The sequence below is a fragment of the Curcuma longa genome, chromosome 21, assembly GCF_044706935.1.
Source record: "Curcuma longa cultivar G26 ecotype Majalengka, Jawa Barat chromosome 21, ITB_CL_G26_1.1, whole genome shotgun sequence".
Classification (NCBI taxonomy): domain Eukaryota; kingdom Viridiplantae; phylum Streptophyta; class Magnoliopsida; order Zingiberales; family Zingiberaceae; genus Curcuma; species Curcuma longa.
Window position 1 is genome coordinate 3,940,159 of NC_133881.1, and position 26,239 is coordinate 3,966,397.

General features: G+C 35.4%; 3 protein-coding genes across 3 annotated transcripts in view; 2 read left to right on the forward strand and 1 right to left on the reverse strand.

The window, feature by feature from the left end:
* LOC141814529 (DNA polymerase epsilon catalytic subunit A-like) overlaps positions 1–336 on the forward strand; it is a 7,741-nt gene extending 7,405 nt beyond the window's left edge. The window contains exon 13 of the mRNA XM_074702484.1: positions 271–336. Coding sequence (XP_074558585.1) covers positions 271–336 — 66 coding nt within the window. The remainder of the gene's footprint in view (positions 1–270) is intronic.
* An 82-nt stretch (positions 337–418) lies between these two features.
* LOC141814627 (uncharacterized) lies at positions 419–2,630 on the reverse strand. Its single transcript, XM_074702566.1, has 6 exons — positions 2,279–2,630; positions 1,868–1,961; positions 1,657–1,730; positions 1,508–1,564; positions 1,196–1,435; positions 419–779 (listed from the first exon to the last, which is right to left on the reverse strand). Exons 1-6 carry the CDS (start codon positions 2,381–2,383, stop codon positions 642–644), a joined length of 708 nt encoding a protein of 235 aa, XP_074558667.1. The 5' UTR covers positions 2,384–2,630; the 3' UTR covers positions 419–641.
* Positions 2,631–5,568: 2,938 nt separating this feature from the next.
* LOC141814628 (DNA polymerase epsilon catalytic subunit A-like) overlaps positions 5,569–26,239 on the forward strand; it is a gene marked incomplete at its 3' end in the record, with an annotated part of 34,801 nt that continues 14,130 nt past the window's right edge. Inside the window, 29 exon segments of the mRNA XM_074702567.1 lie at positions 5,569–5,773; positions 5,890–5,955; positions 6,071–6,130; positions 6,270–6,365; positions 7,801–7,961; positions 8,156–8,244; positions 8,348–8,565; positions 9,110–9,196; positions 9,287–9,421; positions 10,373–10,495; positions 11,400–11,483; positions 11,952–12,116; positions 12,673–12,849; positions 15,184–15,297; positions 15,719–15,823; positions 17,120–17,238; positions 17,326–17,464; positions 17,540–17,634; positions 17,850–17,955; positions 18,022–18,101; positions 18,204–18,332; positions 19,104–19,206; positions 19,298–19,441; positions 19,975–20,070; positions 20,174–20,374; positions 22,867–22,921; positions 23,142–23,284; positions 23,348–23,761; positions 25,322–25,351. Coding sequence (XP_074558668.1) covers positions 5,612–5,773; positions 5,890–5,955; positions 6,071–6,130; positions 6,270–6,365; positions 7,801–7,961; positions 8,156–8,244; positions 8,348–8,565; positions 9,110–9,196; positions 9,287–9,421; positions 10,373–10,495; positions 11,400–11,483; positions 11,952–12,116; positions 12,673–12,849; positions 15,184–15,297; positions 15,719–15,823; positions 17,120–17,238; positions 17,326–17,464; positions 17,540–17,634; positions 17,850–17,955; positions 18,022–18,101; positions 18,204–18,332; positions 19,104–19,206; positions 19,298–19,441; positions 19,975–20,070; positions 20,174–20,374; positions 22,867–22,921; positions 23,142–23,284; positions 23,348–23,761; positions 25,322–25,351 — 3,696 coding nt within the window.

The following is a 26,239-nucleotide window of genomic DNA, read 5'->3' on the forward strand; positions in this document are numbered from 1 at the left end:
ATTGCACATTATGTAATATCCGTCTTGTGGTCCTGTATAACATGTACGGGTCTACCAGCAGGAAAACACCTTCACTCGATCAGTTAGGATGCAGTTGGTTTGTGCCTTTTTGTTTCTCATTTCAATTATTGTCCAAGTGGTGGATACGCATCTAAAATTGTTAGAAGTTAGTTCACACTTAGATCACGAAAGCAAAATCTACTTACAAGATCTGACCAAGAGGAATTTGATTCACCTGGTAAATTGTACCTGCTGCATTCTCTTCTTCAGGGACAAACAAACTCTTCTCTTGCAGAGACACTTGCCATGATGACATTAATGCAAAAAGCTTATTGATAGTTATCCAGATTTGTGAGGTCCAAACATTTTCATGGGAAATTTTGTAGTGTTCAAAAGCCACGGAGAGATAGATGCAGTATGAAACAGAAACAAGGTGTATTTCACATTAAGGCAGGCATAACAACTACCAGTAGGTTAGTCTTGCTTGAAGGGCATATAACGGTACACTCCCAATTCAATCCAAGGAAAACGAAACAGAAATCATCTGAAAGTTTATTTTAGCTACTAGTTCACTGCTATACTAAGAGATATAGAGAAGACGGGGAAATTCACCCAAGAATAAGAGAATGGGGAAACCGAAACTAGAATTTCCAAACAGAGACATCAGCATCACAGGTTGAGACATCATGTTTGGATGAAACCTTTTGCTTTCTTCCACTCCTTCTCTTGCTATTATTAATACCTCCTTTTCCTTTTGATGACTGTCCTACATCGTTCAACTGCCCAAGCAAAAATATTCAATGAATCAGGTACATGAATATGAACATGGACCGTGTTTAAAATCATAACTCGTTGGTCTATTGATCTCATTTGGGCAGTAAACATAATCCTACTAATCCAGAATCTCTATCAAATCTGGACAAATAAGTAATGTTATCATCCAGCATCAAAGTAACTGGGAAGTGGGAACCATGACTTCAGCCAGCTCAATTGGCATTTAGTTTAGATTCATATGACCTACGACCACCAAACTTTTCAGGTCCACTGGATTATGAGACAAGGTGACCAGATAGTTCGTAGATGAGGGATTAACTGACATCTGATCTAACATAATATGATTTAAAGGAGACAATAATTGAATCCGTGCACATGGGGATGCAGTGCGAAGAACATGAGGAGTGACTTAATGACTCACCCCAGGACAGAAACCTGTGGAACTAAATTCCAATCCATCCAAATTTGCCTTTCCTGAATTCACAGAAGAATTGCACCGCTTGTATCCACGATTTGCAAACTGCATCCCTGATCGCGATGTAGAATTATCTCGGGCATTAGTTGAATGAGTCCATGGACCACATAACCCGGGATCTAGATCGTCCTGGAACATCTCCACAAACATCTTCTGCAGCTCCTCAAGGCTATCGTTGCTGCCCTTCTGGTTAGCAGACCCAAGCAGCCTAAATTACATGAGTTTAGACTAAGAAACCGGAAGAAAAAATGGTCTTACACCAGGTTTTGTTTGGCTCATCATCTGGACTATCTCCCCCAGAAAATCTCCCATCCCCTGCACAGTAAACGAGAATAATGTGTTTGGAATAATAGTTGATCATACATTAACAATCTAAACAAACAACACTGTTACGATTAGGAACGTACATATTCGTCCTTGTCATCTTCCTTGTCGTAGACGCCCACGTCGTAGAGGAATCTCTTGTTTGAGTCTGAGAGAACTGATCATACGCAAACTTCTTTACGAGAGTAGAATTAAGCAAAATTACAAGTGGAATAAAGAATCTTATTCATTTTATGGTATCATGTTAATTGTTGCGGCGGTGAAGTGGGATGGAGAGAATCGACAGAAACCAACCAGAGTAGGCATTCTGGATTTCCTGAAACTTCTCTTTCGCTTCCTCCTTGCTCTGAGTGCTCCCGGACGCCGAGCACTTATCTGGATGCCATTTCTGTCGCCCATTTGATTCAAAAATTAACAGTCGTCAAAGAGAGAGATCCAGATTTCAGAATCCCGAGAAGCCTCAACTTTTACAGGTCAAGAAAGCAGAACAAGCAAAATCTAGGGGGAGAAATAATGTAACATCGTTCGAACAAAGTCAATAGGGAAAGAAATCCAGAAACTAATAGGATGAGTAAACTGTAAACAGAGAACTTTTAGTTTTTCTCCTAAATCAAATCATGTCAGTTTCTGTGAAATTATTATCTTTCTCCTCTGCCTAACTACAGACTCGGAGACAAGTGAAAAGATTTGAATTCGAAAACGCACCATGGCGAGTTTCTTGTACGCAATCCTGACCTCGGCTTCGGAACACTCCTTCTTGAGCCCCAAAACCTCGTAGAAATCTCCACTATTCTCGTCTCCCCCAGACATTGCAGACACTCTTATTCCGTCAGAATACCAGAAAAGCCGTCGCCTCGGCCGCCGGGGACGCAGAAGAGATCAAAGCCCCTCTATGAACTCGAATCGACACCTCGCAAGCAACCGAGAGGGGTTGCGTGTGTAAAAGGAGGAGATAAGGAGGCGAGGAGCGAATGCAATAGGAGCCTTGAAGAAAAACTCAGCGTCTAATTCTCCTCCGCCACCGCCTCCGCCTCCGCCGCCGCCGTCGCCCTCCGGCCGAATTTTCCACATTCTGTCACCGTCTCCTTCACGAATTGTATAACTACTTGCTGCGCCATCACCTCCCACGAGGGCACCAGGATCCGACCGTAGATCTGCGGGCGGAGGAAGTAGATCAACGGCGAAGATCGAGAGAACATAGATATTTTTCGCGGACAACATCCGGAAGGTTCTCTTCGAGGAAGGACCAACCGGTGGGTCCCACGAGTGGGGATCGCCCATGTATGCTTCACGCACGGTAAGGTCAAATTAGGATCACTGGGTTTCGTCTGGCAACTGACAAGTATGATCTGGCATGTAAATCTCGAGAGAACACGTAGGATGATCTGGCAACAGACGGATCATTATAATCGTCAATTTGAATTAGGTCTGTCTTCGTTTCGTCAAATAAGTTAGACAAATTAAATTGAAATTTTATCAATAAGATGGATTCAGATGGATTTACGATTAGGAACCGTCGGTTTTCGATTCGATGGGCTTGAGTTGACCTACAAATTGAGAAAGTTTATTTATTTATTTTAAATTTTAAAATTAAAATAAAAAATTTAATAAATTAGTGGGTTTGATCCATTTAAATTATAATTTAAATTTAAAAATTATAATTTAAATTCAAAATTTTCAACTTAATCAATTTAAATTACAATTAAAATTTAAAATTTTTAATATTTTTTATTTTTAACATACAGGTTGGCTCGCCTAATCCGCGGCTCGCCTTGAGTTGGATTAGATTGGAGATTTTACAATCTATCCAATTGGTGGGGTGGCCTGTACTGCCTTACCATATGATGGGCCCGTTATGGATTGGTCCGTTTGATGGCTCTACGGATCATGCTCCCACTGGACGCCCTGTGCAGTGCTGCTGTATTCGTGCGCAATGGGCTCGGCGCGTCTCGGCCCGGTTTACACAGAAGAAGGCCCATGGGTTGCAATGGTACAAAATAGCGGACATCCCATTATTGTGTGTGTGTTTTCTATTTCTTTTTCTTTTTCTGTAAAAAAGAAATGGAATCTGCCGAACTTTCCCGCGTAAATCATAAATAGAAGCCCTAAGGCCTAAGCTAACACTCCGTGCCTTGGCTATCATCTAGAACCTACGTTCGCATCCGCACCTTCGGACGCCCTAAGCTACGCATCGTCGTATTCGTCTCCGTTTCATCGTCGGCGATCGACGGAGAAGGCGACTCCTAGTTCGACGAAGGTATGCACCCTGCTTCAACCCATCTTCGCTGCCCCTTGTTAACCGAAGCGCCTTCCCACGCCGGTGCCCTATCACATCGATCGATCATTTAACATACAATTCGGTCTTCTCGCCGCTGCGTTGCCGGCTCGAGACCAGCGGAGTCTGGTCTCAGTTTGCGGCCTCAGCTCCGCGCGTCGGCCGCTGCTGCTACGCTTACTGCAGCTACCATTTCCGGCAGAACCATCCCTCAGCCTGTCTCTTCTCCCTTTCCATGTGTGCCAAATTGCAGCCTCCCTCAACACTTCTCTTCCTCCTCCGTTCGAGCAGTAGCCCTCATTGCGTCATACTATATTTGGGTTAGCAAAAGCCGCAGCAGCAACTTCCTATTCTTCCCCGTTCTGGCAACATATCTCTTTCTTCTCTTTCCCACATGTGCAGCAGTGATGTGATTTTTCTATGTAGTTGTCTTTGTAACGCATTGTTTCTGGGATCCTCTTAATCTCTAGCAACTTCCACGTGATCGAGGAATTTAGACAACCTTATTATGTGTTGCGGGGTTGAGTGTGTTGTGTCATTGTCATTTTTTAAAATATTTTAAAGGGTTGGGGCTATAGTTGTTGAGGTACAAGTTTGATCGAATAAACCTAAAAGACGTATGGTTTGTGAAAGGCAAGGTTATTTGAGCAACATTAAACCTGTTTCAAGAAGTAGGGTTTGGTTCTACTAGGTAGTTGAGCTGGTGACTGTGTTTGTCTCTATATGCTTAGCCTTACAAGGAATCTTAATGCTATCTTGTTAACTCTCTGCATTATTTTGCCCATATTTTCTCAGTTGAACTTTATGACACGTTCATTTCCTTAGGTTTGCACATGGTGGACATAGGTCATAACATAACATTGGATGATATCTGTAGAATGTGACGGCTATTGCAGATGAGGCCTTTGGACTGATAGGTCATCTTTGGACCATGCTAGCATTTATACCAATTTTATCACCTTGATATGTCCACTGCTTCATCAACTGTAATTTGCTAGATGCAACATGCTTAGTCCACCTTTGTAGATGTGTATGTGCTAAAGCGTACATGTGTACCACTCTATCGTTGAATGACTAAACGGTAACACTCTTGGACAGGCTTCAACCATGTTCGTTGTCCCAGCTTACAATATTAAGCACTTTGGTTTAATATTGTAATATAGTATCTATTCTGACATACCTTGAATTTATTACCTTTCATGCTTTTGCCTGATTTATGATTCTATATTACCCTCATGATGATTTCATCATGTTACTTGTCTTACTCATTTTTCTCTGTCTCCTACTCTTGTCCCAACTTACACTGCTTGTCATTGCTTCCTCATCTTGCTTATAGACCTCTTTGTTACAGAACTGAAGTTTCAAAAATGCTGTTCTTTCATGTAATTGGTGATGAACATGCCATTCTCCATATCCTCTCAATGCAATTCTATATTCCTGACATTACTTCCTCACGTTACTCAGTTACTTCTTTGTTATAAAAGAATTGAGGTTTAAAATATATTACCTGCATGCAATGGGTGATCAATATGCTCTAGACATGCTTGACCATGCCATTTATTATTATATTCCATTTTTACTAATTTAATTGACTTTTTTAATGCTTAATTAGAATGCTTAAAACATAGTGTAAATAAATCGACCAAGTTAGTGTTTTCTAGCAGCGATGACATATCTCTTCTTGTTTCAGTTAGAAACTACCAAAATCCCACAAATTAGGTCAAAATTACCGCTGCCTCAACAAAATTTAGTTTATAACCACTATGAAGGCCAGTGGTCGGTGGAGGGGAAGGTCCAGTGTTGCTAGAAATTCAGCAAAGCAAAATCTCCATCTGAACCATGAGGAGCTGCTTGAGCGCAAGTTGGGGTTTGATCTCTATACTGAAGGTGATAAGAAGCTTGGTTGGTTACTCACATTTTCACCAGTAAGAATAATTCCTTCATCTCTGTTTAACTATGTTGATTATTAACCACTATCTCAGTCATATCAAATTATTTATTTTCTTGATTAATTTATCACTCAACTTTGGCTTTCTTACAGTCATCATGGGAGGACCAAGAAACTAACAAGATGTACAGCTGCGTGGATCTTTACTTTGTTTCTCAGGTTAGTTCCATCTAAATTACTCCTGCAGACAATCTTGTTAGGCTGAAAAATCTTTTAGGTTATTGTTTTTGCCTGTCATGAATGTTGTTATGCTTTTCTTTTTCCTTTTCTGCAGGATGGATCTACCTTTAAAGTGAAACATAAATTTCCACCTTATTTCTATGCTGCCACCAAGGTGGGTGTATTACTTGTGCAGTCTTATTTCCAAATGGAGTTCTTGAATTGTTAGCTTTATGGATTATAAGACAATTGATTACTTGGATCCATTCTCCTTTTTTTAAAGAACACATTTTTATTTGGTTGCAACTTTGCAGCATAAGATGGAGTTTGAAATTGAGGCATATCTTAAGCGAAGATATGAAGGAGAAATTGCTGATATTGTCATAGTGGAGAAAGAGGATTTGGATTTAGTAAGCTAACAGTATTCACATGTTTGGCAGTTTGTCTCTTTTTTCATTTGTTTTTTCACTTGTGATAATGATCCTTCTGGAAGAAGCAATCCTTTATGGTTTTGAAATATCCACTATTGGTTCCTTGAATTTCTCTATTAGACGCGCTCATGTTTCTATTTTTACTAGTGTTTCTTTAGATGTTTTACCTCAACAAAATTATCATTTCTTCCTATTCTCTCTCTGTATGTTTTCATTTGTGCATTGTTTTTATTGACAAGCTGGGTTACAAATCTTGCTGGACCTATTTAGCTAAACAGGATAGGATTGATTGTTTGCCCTATTCTCAATACAAGGAAAAGTAGCTTTTATGAGGTCTTTCATGTTGTCCTTTTATATTGGCAGTAATAAATATCTGGCCCAACGGTGATCGAGGGAGGAGTGAGGGATTGAGAGAGGGAGAAAAATATATAAGGAGATGGGAGTTACTCACCGATGGCTTCTGTTGTGGTCACACTTGTGCTTGCGAGCGGGGTTGAGGCAAGACGATGATGACACATGGCAAAGGGAGAAGAAGCTTTGGAGTGGAATGTAGGAACGAGAAGGGAGAAGGATATAGATAATGCTAACATCCCAAAACTCCAGTAAGTCTAACCAAACACGACTGAAGTCATCTATCCCAACCACCACTTAGTTCAGCCCTTAATTGATCAAAATTTATCTAAATTGAGCCTAATTTAAACTCAGTCCTAACCACAATGCCCACCTGATGAACTCATTAAAACTGAATTTGGGCTCTAATTATGCTAATTACCATCAATAATTGTATGGTTCAACTTTAACAATATCAACCTATCTCAAACTTAACCCTAACTTATAATTATCCTCCAATCACGAATAATCCATCTCAAGTAAATATAATGCAACCATCACACCATAATCACCCTCAATTGTTGTTAATTCCAATAATTTACCCCCTTACTCAAATTTAGGGTTTTAATATATCTTGTTTTTGTTGCATATATTGATGAATAAATGAAATCCATTGATCATTTGAGTCAAACTCATAGGGGCTTGGCATGACCAAATTACGAGAGGTGCTACATGCTCAAACCACTGGGTGTTGTACAAATACCCCTATGAGGGCAATGTTAATCCGTGTTCTAAGTCTAAAAGGAACAAATGAACTCTAACACCTAACAAGACTATGATGACATGAAAAAGGTTATGAATTAAGCCCTCACTTATTGCTTTAGCTTGTATGGAGGTAACCTTACTAATCTTGGTTATGAAAAACTGACAGACAATAGAAGGATATAATCTTGTCAATGAATCTGTTAAATCTTTTTTTTTCACTTATCTTCTTAATGCTCGAGTGTCAAATTATGTCAATTATTATATTTATTTATCTGTTTAGGTGTATCTTACTCTAATAAAATGACACTTTTTTATCCAGAAAAACCATCTTTCTGGTTTGCGCAGGTCGTATTTGAAGCTTAGCTTTGATACTGTCCAACAACTGATGCGTGTAAAGAATGATCTTATGCATGTGGCTGAAAGGAATAAGTCAAAATTAGATGCTTCAGAAGCATTTGAAACCATATTTATTGGTGAAAGGTAGAACTTAAAGAACGTTGATAAGCCATTTACATAAAATTGAAGTTCCCATTCTGTGTCCATCTGCTTCCTTCTCTTTTTGGCATAAGTTTTAGTCCTATTTTTTAATTGAAAAAATTGACTCGCTACATTGTTTTTTTGGCACCTGCATTTTATTTGCTCTACTTAAAATTTGTTGTTATCATCACTTTCAGTAAAGAAAGATCACAAGATCTGTTGGACTGCATTATTGACCTTCGTGAATATGACGTTCCATATCATGTACGTTTTGCTATTGATAATGGTAGGTTGTGTTTCTATGCTTATTCTTTTCTCTTGTTGTAATTAATTGCTCAATCTCTTTCTTATTGTAGATATATAATGCCAAATGGTGGCTACTTTTGCAGATGTTAGATGTGGTCAATGGTATGATATATCTGTGTCAAGTGATGGCATTTTGCTCGAGAAAAGGGCTGATCTTCTTCAACGTGCAGAAGTTCATGTTTGTGCATTTGATATTGAAACTACAAAACTGCCTTTGAAATTTCCTGATGCTGAGCATGATCTGATAATGATGATATCCTACATGATAGATGGACAAGGTTTCTTGATAATCAACCGAGAGGTAACAACCACATTTTGCATTTATTGTGGTTAAGAAAATAGAAATAGATGCGAACTTTTTGTAATTTTTTTAATTATTATTTTAAAAAAATGATTATCCATTCAATCATAATTCAGCAGTAGATTTTTGTATTTAGATTCTGTCAATGTTAAGATTTCAAAAATATAACTGTGCTTAAGTCATCCTTAGCATTGGGTCTGGGTGAATCTAATCCAATTTGCTTGCTGATATCGGTGATGTCTTTAGCATGCAAAGACAGAGATTGGATCCTTTAATATTATTTTTAGCTTTTGATATAAAAGGACTACCAGTAAAACATAAAATAATCATGTCAATGAAATGTCATGTCTCTTCTATCAACTTCTTGAACAGATAGTGAATTTGAGTCATTACTTCTTCTTATGTGTTTCTATTCGTCCAATTTTTAACAAATTGCCATGAGCAGACATTATCATATTCTTCTTCGTGAATATTCAATATCTCTTTTTATTAGGTATAAATAATATTTTTTTTGCCTTGTGCATACTGTGGCTCACCCTGATAGTGTGTTGGTGAGGATATTGAAGATCTGGAGTATACTCCAAAACCAGAATTTGAAGGCTGCTTCAAAGTTAAAAATGTGAAAGACGAGGTATCCAAGTGCAAATTCTTTAATTTGGTTGCCATAAATGTCCTTACTTATTAAGGCTCATCAGCTTCTTTGATTTTGTTGGCATTTCAGAAAGAACTTTTAAAAACATGGTTTGCACATATGCAAGAGATTAAGCCAAGTGTATATGTTACTTACAATGGTGATTTTTTTGATTGGCCATTCCTAGAGAAAAGAGCCTCTCATAATGGTATTAAGATGAGTGAGGTACGTGCAGCATATTCCTTCCATTTATTATAATTAACTGTACTTGAGATGTGTTTTTTTTCTTGGTCTTGCGAGATGTGCCTTTTTATTAGTCCATATGTGGATACCAAAATCAAAGGCTCATCCTCATAATCCACAACACAAGCACATAGTGCAAGACAACATGCCACCACCAGTCCTCAATTATTCCAAACCTATCACTATCTTGACAATTTACTCGACTGTGCATCTGCACACAACACACTGCAAGTCTGCAAGACAAAATCACCATACCACTTTGTCATCCCATATATATAATATTTATAAGATTCAACCACATGATATGGAGGTCTACTCAATAATTAAATTCAATTTTTTCTTGTCCATCCTATTGCATGGTCAAATAGTCCAAAAAATGAAGACACCAAATTCAACTAATCCCACTTGTGCACGGATCACTTGATTTTACCCGACTCACTACACCTAGATTAAAAAAACCACCTACAATTTTTTGACTCTAATTTTATGCAAAGATTTCTTCCTACAAAAAAAAGGGGTTAGGAACCTTCTTTGATCCATTGACCCTTTGCTCAACACATTAAAGTCTACTATATGTCCAACCAGTTATAAAAGATTCATTTTCTACTATACTAATTAACCATTAAAATCATGAATTAATTATTGCCATGAATTAGCTACTCAAGAAGTTTTGAGGTGCCTAATTTCCTAATAGTTTGTAAGTTTATTTCATGTCAAACCAACTTACATTTGTTATTTCAGAATGACTTGACCAACACCTCATTTTACAGGTAGAATATGGCAATATGCTAACGCTCTCACATTTTTTTTCTTTTGCTGTCTGTGTCACAATAGCTTTGATTTCATATGACTAATGATTGATAGAAATTAAGTTTAATGTTGCTATTGTCATTTGGCATCCTTTCTTATTATATAATGAATTTGCTCCATCAGGAAATTGGTTTCCAGTGTGACAACCATCAAGGGGAATGCCGTTCCAAATTTTTGTGTCATCTTGACTGTTTTGCTTGGGTCAAACGTGACAGTTACCTTCCCCAAGGAAGCCAAGGTCTTAAGGTGATGTAAATCAAATTGGTTCTAATTATTTAAAGGCTACAGTTTGTATTGTTTGTTAAACTCAAGGTGCGTGATAATACTTCTCTGTTTTATACGCCCACTTGTTTTACTTGGTGCTTTATATTTACTTTAAGCACTATAATGGTAAGTAGTATTAAGGAATAAGGATTATTGATAAAGTTTTCCCTTTTCTTTCCCAGTGATAATCTCATGAAACACAATGAAAACAAAAGACATGCTGTGCATTGTTAATACAAAAACCTGCATTTAGCTGTGTTCTGTATCTGTTCATCTATTAATTTGAATCCATGTTTCCATGTACAACTGTTTTCTATCTTGTTTCTTAGATTTTAAAAAGAAATATCTTAACTAGATAATAACTTGTACTATCTTCAAAAATTATGTCACTTTAGTTGGTAAGAGCTTTGGAAATCGTTGCCAAGGTCTTGAATTCAAATCCTCTTTTCATCACTTGGTCAGGGTTTATCCCTTCTGTTTGTAAAAAAGGCTTGTCTACTAACTTATATGCTGAGCATTGAGTCTTGTGCTTTCTTGTTAGTTGAAGACACTTTAATCGTTAGCTCAGCTTGAAATAGAAATAACATCTAGATGGGTTTCTAGCATCGCTGGAGTTAGTATTATAGAGCTTACTTTTCCCTCATTTATGCTAGCATATAAACTTATTTGTTTAATGGGACATGAATTGAAAGAATTGGCTGTGTATTTCTGAAACTATAACTTGGCCTTTTCACTTTATTCTGTACTAAAGGCACAACATTTTGAATAATTGCTGTTCTTAGTTTGACATTATTTGTTGATCTTGGTAGCTAAATTAACTCCACTTTTCTGGCTGAAAGTTTATGCCCTTCTGTAGAACTTTACTCATATTTCTTCCATTCACCAGGCTGTCACAAAGGCTAAATTGGGCTACAATCCGTTGGAAGTAAATCCCGAGGAGATGGTTCGTTTCGCCGTAGAACAACCTCAGGTATTTTGGACTATTATCCTAATGTAACTTCATATATTGCTCAGAATTGGTGGCTGGAGAATTGATTTGAGGCAGCACTTTAATGTGTTTAATAAGGTGCAGATATTATAGGAAATGCTACGGTCATGTATCATCTAACTGGCAGAACATTTTTTCTGGTCAAAGTAGAAAGTAGCAAATCTGCAGTTTTTTGTTAATTTTAGCAAAGTGCTAATCCAAGGAAAGAAAGGATAAGTAATAAACTCTGCAGTATTTGTTTTAGCAAGATGCTAAGGACAAGAAACAAATAAGAGAGATGGGAAAGGCAACTCTGCAAGATTTCTTTTCTTTTTCTTTTAGAAAATAGAATAAAACAGTTAACTAACCAAGAAAACCAGAATTTTTCTATGCTTTTTAATCAAATTTTCCATCTTATTCTTGTTCGTATTCCTGACATTCTGATTTTGTGTCTCTTTGTTGTTCTCTTAGATGATGGCTTCATATTCTGTGTCTGATGCTGTTGCAACATATTATCTATACATGACATATGTTCATCCGTTTATATTCTCTCTTGCAACTATAATTCCTATGCCCCCAGATGAGGTCCTTCGAAAAGGAAGTGGAACACTTTGTGAAATGCTACTTATGGTACAGGTAAGGCTATTATTTGTTTGTTTGTTCTCATTGCAAATGTAGTCTAACTGTGCTGTATCTGTTCTGCATATAGTTGAACCTTTTCTTATTCCTAAATACTTGTCTATTGAAATGATTATTGTTCTGGTTCAGCCAGTCTTTGCAGTATTTTCCTCTTTTATCATTTTGACGGCTTTTATGCTACAACATGTAGTGTATTAAGGAAGATATGATTTGTGTTTCTATTTTTATAGGAAATAAATTTCACAAATATATTGTAGAATATGGTGGAAGTGCGACCTTGTCTAGCAAGGTGTTTTTTTAATGAATGTGCGTCTGCTCTAAAAAGTTATTTTGTTATCATGGCCAATCTTTAAATGTAACTTTTTTTATGCCTTTAACATATGCCCTATTAGATTTGTGACGTTCTTTAATTGAAGGACTGACATTAGAGTTTCTGGAAACTTTGTGTGGATGATCTTGGTTTAGATTAAAAATGAATATTTTGTTTATCATTATGCTTTTGTTGCCTTTGCTTGTTGCTAATCTGACATTACAATTCTTTCCCCATATGCAGGCTCACAAGGCAAATGTTATTTGTCCTAACAAACACCAGTCAGACTCTGAGAAATTCCATAAGAACCGTCTTCTAGAATGTGAGACATATATTGGTGGCCATGTTGAATGCCTTGAAAGTGGTGTCTTTAGATCAGATATTCCTATCAAGTTTCAGTTTGATCCATCTGCCTATGAGGTACATCTTCAGCTCTATTTGCTCATGTAGCAATGATGAATAACTAAATCCTAGGTGATCTCCATCTCCCCTAAGGATATGGAATATTACAAATGGACCTCTACAGCTTAATATTTACGTATGAGCCCAATTAGCCCATAATACTCTCCCTCAAGCTGGTTCGTATATATCATAGAAACCTAGATTGTTTCAAATATATTCAACTCTGTCATCTTGACAATTTGATCAATTAATCTGTTAGCTGATGAAAGAACCACTCAGTCTCTCCCTCTCCTTATTTGCTACGATCCCGCCAAGAGTGAAGATGGTTCAAGATCGAATTGCTATGTTGATGGTTGCTATGATCAAATAAACTTGTTTCCCTAGCCCCAACATCACAAGAGTTGAGGTGCTGGCTTTAATATCATGTGAAAGTCTAAGGTAGTTTAGTCCAGCCCGAATTGCCAAGCGAGTTAGGTGGATGCCACTGATATTTAAGCATGCCTATAAAGGCCTCACTTAGCCATATGGTGCCAAATGAAGAGGTGCTCTGGCTCTCTTTAAAAAATCATATATATGATTGTGAGGCTTCTTTTGTCGGCTCATTTTCTATATAGTAAGTTGTAGATTACTTTTCAAGTTCCTTCAATTATTATTTTGGTTTAATGGTTTTGTAAACGTTCAACTTTTTAAAGCTTGTTTTTTTTCCTCTGTACAATTAGCATGCCCTTATCAACAATATTAGATTTATAAAAGCTTGTGCCATTCAATTCATTTCCAAGCTCAAACAGATGTGCATACCTTCTATTCTGCACAATATCTAGTAAGTATGAAACTCTATTATCAAGATTTTTTTATATACTTAATGACCATGATTTATGTTATATGTTCTAAGATATTTTGGAACGATACAGTGTCAGTGTCAATGTGGGTGTTGACATGGTGTCAATAGTACCAATTAAGAAGAAGAGATAAAGTTGTTTACCTGGAGGAATCTAGCTCATGTCTTGTGGAAGAAGATAGAGTTGGCTCAAACCCTAAGCGAACTGGAGGAAAAAGATTCCTCTAGCTTGTTTGAACATCTAGGGCTTCTGCAATCCTACATGAACTCATCATCTATTGTGTCTTGTTGACTATAACCATCCACAGCTCAATTCATAGTCCTCATGTCTCGCCATCACAATAAATATGATTTGCAAGTTATCTCTTCGGCATAGCTATCTCCTGCATCTTTTGGAAGCATCGGGCAGCTCACTGTTGCCCACTTGCACCCACAGAAACTCATGGAAGAATCTAGAGACCAGGATCCTATACTAGACATCTTCTTTGTACTAGCCAGTGGTGGAATGAACCTTCAGCAACACAACTTAATATTTTTGAACCATTATTTATTCGCCAATTAATACTCCTTTAGTTTAGTGTGGAAGGGTTCTATAGAGATTAGACATCTAGGATAGTGATGTAAAACACGTTGCTTGCATTATATCAAGTTTATTTCCTACTCTGACGTAAATTCTAATAAAACACATTCAAATAGGAAAGAGGTTGCTAAACATGTAGATTGTAACAATTGATTATTCTGCAAATTCCATAGTAGAAGAACAAGGAGAGATATAGGAAACCAACCAAATACATTTTTTTCTTTGGTTAGTTAATATCCCTAATTTGCTATATTGTTGGGATCTTTATACTTGGATATCCAGACTGAGAATAAATGAAATTCATTTATGGAAAAATTGGATAAGAAAATTGGACAAGTTTAAATGTGGCAATTTAATTGTAGTAGTCTCTAAAGATATAAAGTGAATTAGACGAGTTGTTTCTTCCGATGGCACTGTGGTTTAGTGTATATAGAGATGTGAGAGCTGTGGGCAATTGCATTATGAAGTTCATAGTCTGAATATAGATGACTATTAGCTTAATATTAGGTAGCCATAATTGAGCTTGTAAGTTAATGGATTAATCTCATTTCAGCAAATCATTAATGTGGTTATATTTTCAGAACTGGAAATGTCACACTAAAACAAACAATAGATTTCTTGTACGGTTGGAACAACATACTAAGTTGACATATTGATGATAACTTGTGGATCATTTACTTAATTATATGGACAAGTTACACATCTTTAGTTTTGTTTTGGACCATGCTCTAGGTAGTCTTCCTGTTCTGGTAGCATTGTGTTAATAGATGAGTTATATTAAGATCTATCCTTCCCATTTTTGTTGCTTGTGCATTCATAAGTGTTTGTTTGTTAAGTTCAAAAGTGAGTGCAGGATTCAGCATATTTCCCCCAAAATTTCATTGTCAATATTTATTCCATATTGAATTGCTTATCAGAATTTCTTTCTTTTCAGCTATTAATGAGAAATCTGGATCGTGACCTGCAATATGCAACCACAGTAGAGGGGAAAATGGACATTGACTCGATTGCGAATTATGAAGATGTAAAGAATGCTATAATGGAAAAGGTTGCTTTCTGTATTGTGCTTATATATTTTTGTTTGCTTTCAAGCTCACTTGGACTTCTCTATTTATTTTGTTTTGGTTCAGGAAAGTCTTTTTTTTTTAATTCTAAATACACATGCTACTACATCTCATATAAATTTAAAAGGTTGCCTTTCGTAATGCTTTGGGAGGCCTTCACTTGTCTGGTTTCTAGTAGGGATTCATGAGTCTTTATCTTGTTAGGTTTAATCAATAGTGATCTCATTTTTTGATCTTTGCAGTATTGGAATAAGAACATTAAGTGTTTTCGGTTCCAAGTGATTTTTATCATGTGTATTGATTTATCCGTTTTGTATCTTTTGCAAATACCAATGTGCTTAGTGCAAACTTGGAAGGCATACTAGTACTCTCAGTATCTTGCTTTGCAATATTGTCAATTTGCAGCTTGTCTACTTACGGGATCATCCAACATGCGAGCAATGCCCTCTAATTTATCATCTTGATGTTGCTGCAATGTATCCAAATATTATTTTAACAAATAGACTTCAGGTATTACTATACACTGGCAATTTGTTTCCATTTCTTTATTTATTTTATGACCTTTTAGACCTTTTTTATTTTTTCTTTTTGGGATTTATATTGTATTTTAGGGAAAAATAAAATAGTGTGTTTGAATATATATATATATATATATATATATATATATATATATATATATATATATTATTTTTGTATTCTTAATCTTATTCAAGATCTCATATATATCCCCAACCATATAATCTACTAACAGATTCTTTTCTAAATATTATGAATGGAGAGATGAAGTTTGTGTGATGATTCGAAATAATTGAGAGAAAAATAACTTGATTATGATGATAGATGTGTAATTATAACAAAGATACTTAATATACAATAAATATTCTCTAAAGTTCATAACGGTGACCTATTTGATATGTGACTATTTCTTTGAAGTTTCAACTATGGTTAAAAATATTAAACTACTGTATGTCTGTTTTGCATCAGGCAAAATTGGCTGTATTTACTGATCTGATCAAAAGACCTTGTGGTGGATCCCCCTTTTTGTTGCAGTTTGTAGTGTATATAGTTTTGTTAGTTTCTTGTTTCAATAGGCCATTATGGTGGGATATGCCCAATACATATAAAGTTGATTTTTTTCCTACTAAAGTTTGTTTAATTTATTATATTTATTTTAACTACTGAGCAAGATGATTTAAAGGTGTTGGAGAAAAAAAAGAGAGAATATGATACTAAATATTTGATATAGTAATACGGGAATTTTGTTTATAATTTTGATGAAAATCAATGAATATGATTTGTAATTATTAACTCGATTTAATTCAATCTGGTTATGACTATTAATATTAGTACAGTTTTCACTGAGTTGAAACACAAAGTTGATGGACAGTTGAAAAAAAATTTGCAGTGGACCTTAAAATAGTTGGGACTAACAAGGTTAGTTGTACCTTGAATTTAATTCATGCTAGTGAGATTTACTAGGACTTTGTGTATTTAAAAATCTGTGTATGAGATAAGACGTTGCTGGCATACTTGCTATTATAATTCTCATATATTTTTACTCTTTCATGTACTCAAAACTATTTTATGCTTTTCCCCTTGAAATGCTATTTTGTCATTTACCCATCAGTCTGAAAATCATTTAACCTTCACAAATTTATGGAGAACAACTATCATTATTTCTGTTGTTTTGCTCTTGTTTTCTTCTGTTTCTAAATTATATACTTTTCTAGTTAGTGACAATCTCTTTGATAAATTTGGATTTGCTACAATTTGCTGATGAAATGTCTGAATTTCCATGACTTACAGCCTCCATCCATAGTTTCAGATGTAGTCTGCACTGCATGCGATTTTAATCGTCCAGGGAAAAATTGCCTACGCAAGCTTGAATGGGTTTGGCGTGGAGAGACCTACATGGCCAAAAAGAGGTTTAGTTTTACTGCTTTTGAACTGGTTGAATAAGCAAATGTATCTTGGTTCCCTAACTTGAAAGACAAACTATATCCATGTTACAGTGATTATTATCATATGAAGAAACAAATTGAGTCAGAGCTGGTTGAAAACAGTGATGGTACGTCAGTGCCCTTTCTTGAACTCCCAAAATCAGAACAACAGTTGAGGCTGAAAGAACGCTTGAAGAAGTACTGTCAGAAGGTATAACACCTCCATGCCTATAAATTTTGTTTCCTTGAGGAAACTTATTAGTTATCTGGTGACTGTTCGAAACAGGCTTATAAGAGGGTTCTGGACAAGCCTATAACAGAAATCAGAGATGCAGGGATATGCATGCGTGAAAATTCATTTTATGTGGACACAGTTCGAAGGTCTGTAAACTATGTTTTCATGAATCTGATCTTGAAATATTTGGTTTATGATGTTAGTGTCTTTCTTACCTTGCCATTTTTGGATGTTTGATTATACCTTTGCCAATATTACTAAACTTCTAGCTTTAGCTTTTCTAATGTCATAGAACTTTTTTCTGCTCACCTTTGTAATTGAGGATTGATTTTTGAAGTTATTACTGTATCTTCAAATTCAGTTTCCGAGACAGGAGGTATGAGTACAAGGGTCTTAATAAGGTTTGGAAGGGAAAATTAGCAGAGGCAAAAGCCTGTGGAAATCAGATGAAGATTCAGGAAGCACAGGTTTGAGCAAGAACTTTAAGTATTTCTTGAAACATCCTTCATTTGATTTCATCATCTATATTTCAGGATATGGTTGTTCTCTATGATTCCTTACAACTTGCTCATAAGTGTATACTCAATTCTTTTTATGGATACGTGATGCGCAAGTGAGTACTTCATTTTATGTGTTAATATGTTCAAATCCAATACTTAACTACTTTCCTGCACTGATGGTTGGGGATTACTCACTAATGTTATCGGAATTGTAGAGGCGCAAGATGGTATTCAATGGAAATGGCAGGAGTTGTTACCTATACTGGAGCAAAGATTATACAAAATGCTCGTTTACTTGTTGAAAAGATTGGGAGGCCACTTGAACTAGATACAGATGGCATTTGGTGTGCACTTCCTGGATCTTTTCCAGAAAACTTTACATTCAAAACCAAGTAATTTCTGAGTTCTCTTCCCTTTCATCTTCTATCAAACTAAGTTTTCTTTTCCTTTCAGAGTTTCTTCAAATAATTTTATTCAAGCCACACTAACTTTTGTTGCAAATTGTTTTTTTTTCTTTTAAATTAAAGTTTTGAGGTTGCATATATGTACCACTATAAACAAGGGAAAAACACTTGTTTCATTCTCTTCACTTTTGGGGTTACTGTTTCTCTATTATTCTAAAAACCTTCGAAATGCCACATTTAGTTTTGGATGCGAGTCAATCTTTTTCCTCTAAATCTGAAAACTTCGTCCTTTTTTTCCTGAACACATCCTGATATTTGTATTTGACATACATATTCTCGGGGAAAGGATCCATTATACGCAGCCTTACCTTGCCTTTGGCAAGAGGCTGTTTCCAGGATTTGAACCCGTGACATACATATTCTCTATAATTTATTATTCTTGTTCATTAGCCTTTTCATGTTCTGAAAGCAATTAACAATTCTTACAGGGATGGAAAAAGAAAGTTCACAATATCATATCCCTGTGTTATGCTTAATGTCGATGTTGCAAGAAACAACACTAACGATCAATATCAGGTCTGTAGCAATGAAGTAGAATTTACTATTAGATCCATTTGGTTATTCTTATTTATTAGTACCTGTTTATCCTCTCCTGACAATTTATTTACTATTATGTGAGCATCAGATTTGGTAGAATCATTTTTGGTATGCCTTTTTGTGGTGGTCATTGCAGACGCTTAAAGATGCTATTAGCAAAACTTATACCACACACAGTGAATGCTCCATTGAATTTGAAGTTGATGGACCATATAAGGCAAGTAAATTGCACTTCTTCTGATGATTTTGCCATCCTATTTTTTGCATAAACTTGCTTTTATCTCTTTATGATGATTTCTTTGAAGCAGGCAATGATACTTCCTGCTTCAAAAGCAGAAGGGATATTAATCAAGAAAAGATATGCAGTTTTTAATCATGATGGCTCTCTTGCTGAGCTTAAAGGCTTTGAGATCAAACGCAGAGGTGAGCTGAAGCTTGTCAAGGTTTTCCAGGTATGTTTCTGTCTGGTTGCCGTTTTATATCTTCTATGGTGAAGGGCCACTATGCCATAAATACTATTGGTTTTAGTTTTAAGTTTTGGTTGAGACATAAGCAGTGATTTTATTTACATTGAGATATTTTTATGTGACATTTGCTATTTAATATTTGGAGGTCAATTTATGATCACTTTTGGTTGTGCTTGTTGCCTATCTGTCATTCAGCTTAATGTATTTCTCTTTTTTTTACCCCTTCTATAGTGCAGTGCAGGATCATCTTCATTTTTATTTTTTGTGTATTAATGCAATGAAATTTGCTATTTGAAAAATCATGTTTCTGTATTATGTGATAAATACTGTAAGGTTTCGATCCAAGATCTTGGGGCTTTATATTCTGCTGTCTTTTGGATATCATTTAGAGCAACCTCTTGTAAGAAATACTTTCAATGGGACAAAAGATCTTGTGTGAGGAATGAGAGAGGATTTGGTGGAAAATATAGAAAAAAAATTAACAGAAACTGACCTTGAAATAATTATCTATTTAACAGGCAGAGGTTTTTGATAAATTTCTCGATGGTTCAACCTTAGAAGAATGTTATGCAGCTGTTGCATCTGTTGCAGACAGTTGGTTAGATCTATTAGATGTAAGCAACAATGTTTCTCTTACCATCATTTTGTGTTAGTTTTTTATCATAATTATTTTTTTCGCTTGGTGCTTGGAATTATATTTATTATTGTTTTTGGTAGAATCAAGGCATTGATATTGCCGACAGTGAGCTTCTTGATTACATATCAGAGTCGAGCACAATGAGCAAGTCTTTGGTCAACTATGGGGAGCAAAAATCATTGGCAGTAACTACTGCAAGAAGGCTTGCTGATTTTCTGGGAGATGAAATGGTGAAAGACAAAGGACTTCATTGCCAATACATAGTTGCCCGGGAACCACAGGCAAGCCAATAGTACTATGTCAATTAGCAAATACTACTTAAATGCAAATTAGAACAAGAATGCACAATCCTGATACAACAATAATGGAACAAGTTTCTATAAATTATAATTGGTCATAGTGGTGATGTGAAGTTATAAGTCTTGTTTTATTAGATTTGATTTTAGAGTTAACAAACTAATTCATTATTGTTTAATTGATGCTTTCATCAATAAGAGGAGAGATTGTTCAACACCTTTCTTTCTGAGGTATGAAGTGGAAAGTGGAAGCTCAGACGTTTGAATGCCAATCTTTGTTTCAATTAGCTTGTATTGTTTCACGAAATCTTATTAAGCTATTAGTTGTTCAAATAGAAGAGATAAATTGGAGAATTTGTAGTAAAAGATAACTATTGTCTAATTACTCAGTATACATTTTAAATGGAGCAGAATACAAGGAAATTTATGCCTACACTACAATGAGAGTGAATCATGGCTACTCCTAACAAAATGTCTCATGAACGTAATTCTCACAAAAGGCTGCTCTGAATGATAGTCATTCGATGAATGTAATCATCTTGCAATATGTTCTTGGAACCCACCATGCCCTTGGCTGACCATTAAAAAATATGTAATGAAGAGCTCCTTTTACTCTCTACATCCCATTCTCTAGAAAAGCCATTCGCCTTGTTGAGCCAATAAGACTTGTTCAATAGATCAGGCTGCCCAATGATTATTTGTACTCTGTCTTTGGCCAATCATGTGAATCTCGGTACTCATGCCTTTCAGCCTATTGTTTATTAATGTTTGTATAGAGGAACCTATGTTCTTGTTGGTATCTCTATTTCACCTCTTGTACTAACACTTCATCGACTTTACCTTTCTACTTTCTTTTGTCTCTACGTCTGCAAAACCTTTGGAATCCTGCTGTTGTATTATTTGGCAGGGAAGTTAAGGAAGTAAATTATATTATCTCTTCTGAAGATTGTCACCAACTTCATCTTTTGAGTCTGTCTTGGAATATTGTTACCAACTATGTTTTGAAGATATCTCCATTAGATATTATCAAGTTTAATCCAATTGTCATTTCATTTGAAGATTTGTCTAGAGAGTTATGTTGCCATGTTTCTTAGTTGCTATTGTAATTTTCCATCTGTGGTATATTAATCATCTTTTCATTATTGCATTTAGGGGCATCTTATATTTTAAGTAGCCAATTGGACATGGTTGTTTCTATGCTCTAACTTGGGAGGTAGATTTAGATATAATAGTTTCTATTGTCTATTAATAAATTATTGGAATTGTTAGAACTTTAGTTAGTTCTCCTTTGATTGAATAATAAAAACAACACAACATTTTTTTAATCTATTAATTTTGATTATCTATGTTCATTTTTCCTTCTTATTAAGCTTTGACGAAATGCAGAAGTGTTAAGATGTTCCAAATTCAAAATAATTTATAACACTTTGAGTTGTGGTGGCAACCCAAAAGAAGCATCTATGGGACAGCTTAGACCCACTCAATCACAAGGATTGTAGTTTCCAACCTCAATTTTGAATTGTGCTTGCTTCTTTTGTGGTAGTCATAGATGATTGATAACATCATTCTACTTTCTGAAAGTACATGGTGGAAGATGTAGCTACAATGGAAATGATAAAATGTGAGAAAATAAGTTGAAATGGTATGGACTTATGCAAAGGCTATCAATATTTAATAACTTATATAGTTAGTTGAGTTGAATCGATTAGAGTGGAAGATGTAATGGTAAAAGGGACAAAGAAAGAATGGTCAAATCAATGCAATAGAAAATGATTTAATGATTTTGATTAACAAACAGTTGAAAATAAGTTAAGTTGAAATGGTATGGACTTATGCAAAGGCTATCAATATTTAATAACTTATATAGTTAGTTGAGTTGAATCGATTAGAGTGGAAGATGTAATGGTAAAAGGGACCCCAAAGAAAGAATCAGTCAAATCAATGCAATAGAAAATGATTTAATGATTTTGGCGTGAGCTGAATGTTGGATTTATTATGTTATATATGCAAAGGCTATCAATATTTAATAACTGAATGTTAAAAGGGACCCCAAAGAAAGAATCAGCAATAGAAAATGATTTAATGATTTTGAATATTATTAATTGGATTTTCAAACAGTTGCAATAAATATGGCTACATTAGAGTGAAAGTTGATTACGATGTACTTCAACACCTAAGAAATACTTTAGCACTCCTAAACCGATAAATGCTCCAGTTATGGTGCATATCAAACGAGGGTGAGGTAGACCATGAAGAAAAGATAGCAACAATAAAACAAGATGATGTTGTTCTCACACTATTAATAGTTTGACAATGCTAGTTTGACAATCTAGTTCTTTTTTAATTTAATTCTTGATTTGCTTTCTTTTTTTAATTTAATTCTTGATTTTTTCTCATGCTAGGTGGTATGTGAATTTATTTATATTATATTACTTTAAAAGATAGCATCACTTATTATACCAAAATAATTAATGCAGGGTTCTCCAGTAAGTGAGCGTGCAATACCTGTTGCAATATTTGAAACAGAACCAGGTGATTTCTTTTCCTTTTCTTATCTTCACATAATAGTATGGCATAGTGCTTGGTGGTATCATTTTGTAGTGTGTGGTATCATTGCAAAGAGTGTGATACCATTGCAGAGTTTTTGGAAGATTAATGATCCAGATGATTCCTTCTTGTACTATGATAATGCTAGGTAGAAATTATGTTTAGTTTAAATGGACAATTGATTGTGCAATTCATCTGTTTTCAGAGATTGCTAAATTCTATCTACGCAAATGGTGTAAAATATCTTCTGACGTGAGCATTCGGGCAATCGTTGATTGGTCTTATTACAAGCAACGTCTAAGTTCAACTATTCAAAAAATTATCACCATTCCTGCTGCTATGCAGAAGGTCTGTGTTATCATTCTCAATTAATTTCTTAATTTACTGGAGACTAAAACTCAAATATGTCAGGTTCCTAACCCAGTACCTCGGGTGATCCATCCTGATTGGTTGCACAAGAAAGTTTGTGAGAAAGAGGATAGATTTCGTCAACGCAAACTTGTCGATATCTTTAATGCAGCAAGGAAAGATGAGACGGCTCATGACAAAATACTTGGTGTGGATATTGAAGAAATTTTGTCCAAAGAAGATGATAGAGTAGTCCCACCTCAGCCAGTAGTTCATAGCTATGAAAGTAATAAAAAATACGCAAGCCATTCATCTTCACCTGGAGTGAAATTTTCTAATATCGAGAAGCAAGATCTCTTTGTTGAAAATTGTTCAAGTGACATTGTGAACAAGGCAACTAACTATCAGGCTTGGCTTGAAATGAAGAAAAGAAAATGGAGAGCCACTCGTGAAGAAAAGAAAAGGCGCAGGTAATCTGCTATCTTGTTTCTATGTGATCAGCATTTAAAAATCAATGTGTTTTTTATGTGAATATGATTGACTTTTCTGTTGAATTTTAAACGGGACAACAAGCAGTTGCATATTACTTTATATTGCATATGTGCTTTACACGTGCAGTTCAGAAACTTTTTAATTTGTCCATTTGAAGCAACTTAGACTGACTAAATTGGCAGAAAACGCTAAGCTTAAATACAAATGTTGCAAATAATAAACATTTTAGATTTATTATATCAATATTACCCATATATATCTATTTTGCATTTTTGATCGATAATAATTGTACTGCACATGATTATCTTAATTAACATTCAATATTTCATGTGTTTCACATTTTGTGATTGACATATATTATTTTTTATTTGGAAGTATTAATTGGACTTTATTGTATATATGTTAGTCACTTTTAGTAATATAAACATTTTTTTAACATTTACAATATTAACTGCATATTTCTGTGTTCCTCATATCAACTATACTGTGTATATACTGGCTACATATTCTTTTTGAAACCTTACTTTCTTCTAGTTTTTTCTCTTCCTTGCAATGCTTAATCCACTAATCATGACATTTATACTAAACAAAAAAATTCTTCCTATATACGTTAATGGTCAACTGTATATGCTGTGTGGATAAATCTGAAATGGTTGTTCTTATATGTAACGAATTAGCAAAACTAGGTTGAGGATCACACATTTGTTGTGACATGAGAAGGACCCTAGGTTGACATAAATGAGTAATTAATTTGCTTGAGTAGTAATCTAGAGAAAGTTCTTTTTCTCCCTAATAGAAGAGGCTCATCACCAGAACATACAAGATGTGAAATATATTCTATTTAGGTCAATGTAGGCAAAACTTTCCATCAAAACAATCAACCCAAACAATGCCATTTCCCTTCTGTCAAAACCATAATTTTTTATTGCTTTGAGAAGAATGACAACTTGTGTATGCCTTTGATGAGCCAACAAATCATGTTTGGTGAGAAAAGAAGAGCAGAGGAGACTTAGAGCATGAGCTTGTCTGGAAATCATCGCCAAAGGAAGGCTCAAACTTGAGTGTCACTGGAAATTGCTGTTGACCTTCAGCTACTGGATAAGTCTTGTGACCTCGGGAGGAAGAAGAGGTTTTGCCAACCTACAACAACAAGCTGAAGTACCTAGAAGTTTCTGTCAGCCTCTACTGGTAAGTTTGTTTGAGGTCTTGCCGATGCTCGGTGGTCATGAAGCAACATTGAGGTCCCATTACAATTTTCTTCTAAGTATTGCGATTTGAGGCTGCCAACAATTTGTTTGAGGCCGTGCAAACTCGATTGCTCGTGAAGTGGCATTTGACGCATTGTGAAGCTCGGGAGCTTGCAATGCAGCAATTTTTCTCTAGATCTCGCAAAGCTAGGCTGCTTGAGAGGGTTGGTTGTCATGGGCCTATTCTGCATGCCTATCTGCCCGCGTAACGGGAAGATTGTCCAATGTTGACTTGCATTGGATTGAGATTTTAATCCCTGATTATAAATATAATTTTTGTTCTTTGAAGCATAGAAAGAGCAGTCTAATGCATGAAACTCCCACCAATGTGGGGTCTCGGAGAAGGGTCTATTGTACGTAGTCTTACCCTGCTTTGTAAGGCTATTTCTGAGACTTGAACCCGTGACCTTCAGGTTACATGACAATAACTTTACCGTTACGCCAAGGTTGTTCTTTGAAGCATGCAAAATGATATTTTGAAATTCGAATTTTCTGATATTTGCTAACATCAATTAAGTGTAGGGGAATTTTGCTCTGACAATCTTCCTACCGCCACATAGTTTGTTTCATTATTTGTCACAAAATGAACATTGAACATTTTCTGGCCCAACATAAGTCTATCTCTGAGTAGCATTACTGTTTCAAACATACACACTCATACACAATTACCTTAGGATAATGAACTAACAAGTAAATATAAGTTCTAATGTACTCTACTATAACTGTACAACCTGTGGTTTTCCTACTGCTACTATAATCTTTAACAATTTCTTTACATTGTCCACATTCTTTGCCAATAGAAAAGATCACACTTTATAAAAATTAGGACCTCTATAGCCTAGACCATAAGTTGCATCCAGAAAAGGTTGAAAATATGGAGAATCAACGACACTAAATGGAATAGTAACATCAATACATCCATCTTGTAAATGCATTGTCAATCTGGTCTTTGATAACTTTTCCTTTGAGTGCACATTGAGCTCCAGGAATTGTTCTAGGCATGAGATAATCATTTAAAATCCATTATATATTTCCCTTTCGTACTCTTAACTATACTCCTTTTTGCTTTAGGTTGAAGACACAAAAGATCAAATTCATCTCTTTCATCATCACGAGTTGTAGAGTTTTGTTTGGATTGTATTCATCTTGTAATTCTTTATTTTTTCCTTTTAAAGACATATTCATCTAAATTTTATTGCATTGCAAAGCCGATTCC

Bases quoted from the DNA above. Each gene is read 5' to 3' on its own strand.
- LOC141814627 (XM_074702566.1), bottom strand. From the start codon at position 2,383: ATGTCTGGGGGAGACGAGAATAGTGGAGATTTCTACGAGGTTTTGGGG. The intron at 1,962-2,278 runs GTGCGTTTTCGA...AATGGGCGACAG, and splicing joins CGTACAAGAAACTCGCCATG to AAATGGCATCCAGATAAGTG. The intron at 1,436-1,507 runs GTAAGACCATTT...TCTGCTAACCAG, and splicing joins TGAGCCAAACAAAACCTGGT to AAGGGCAGCAACGATAGCCT.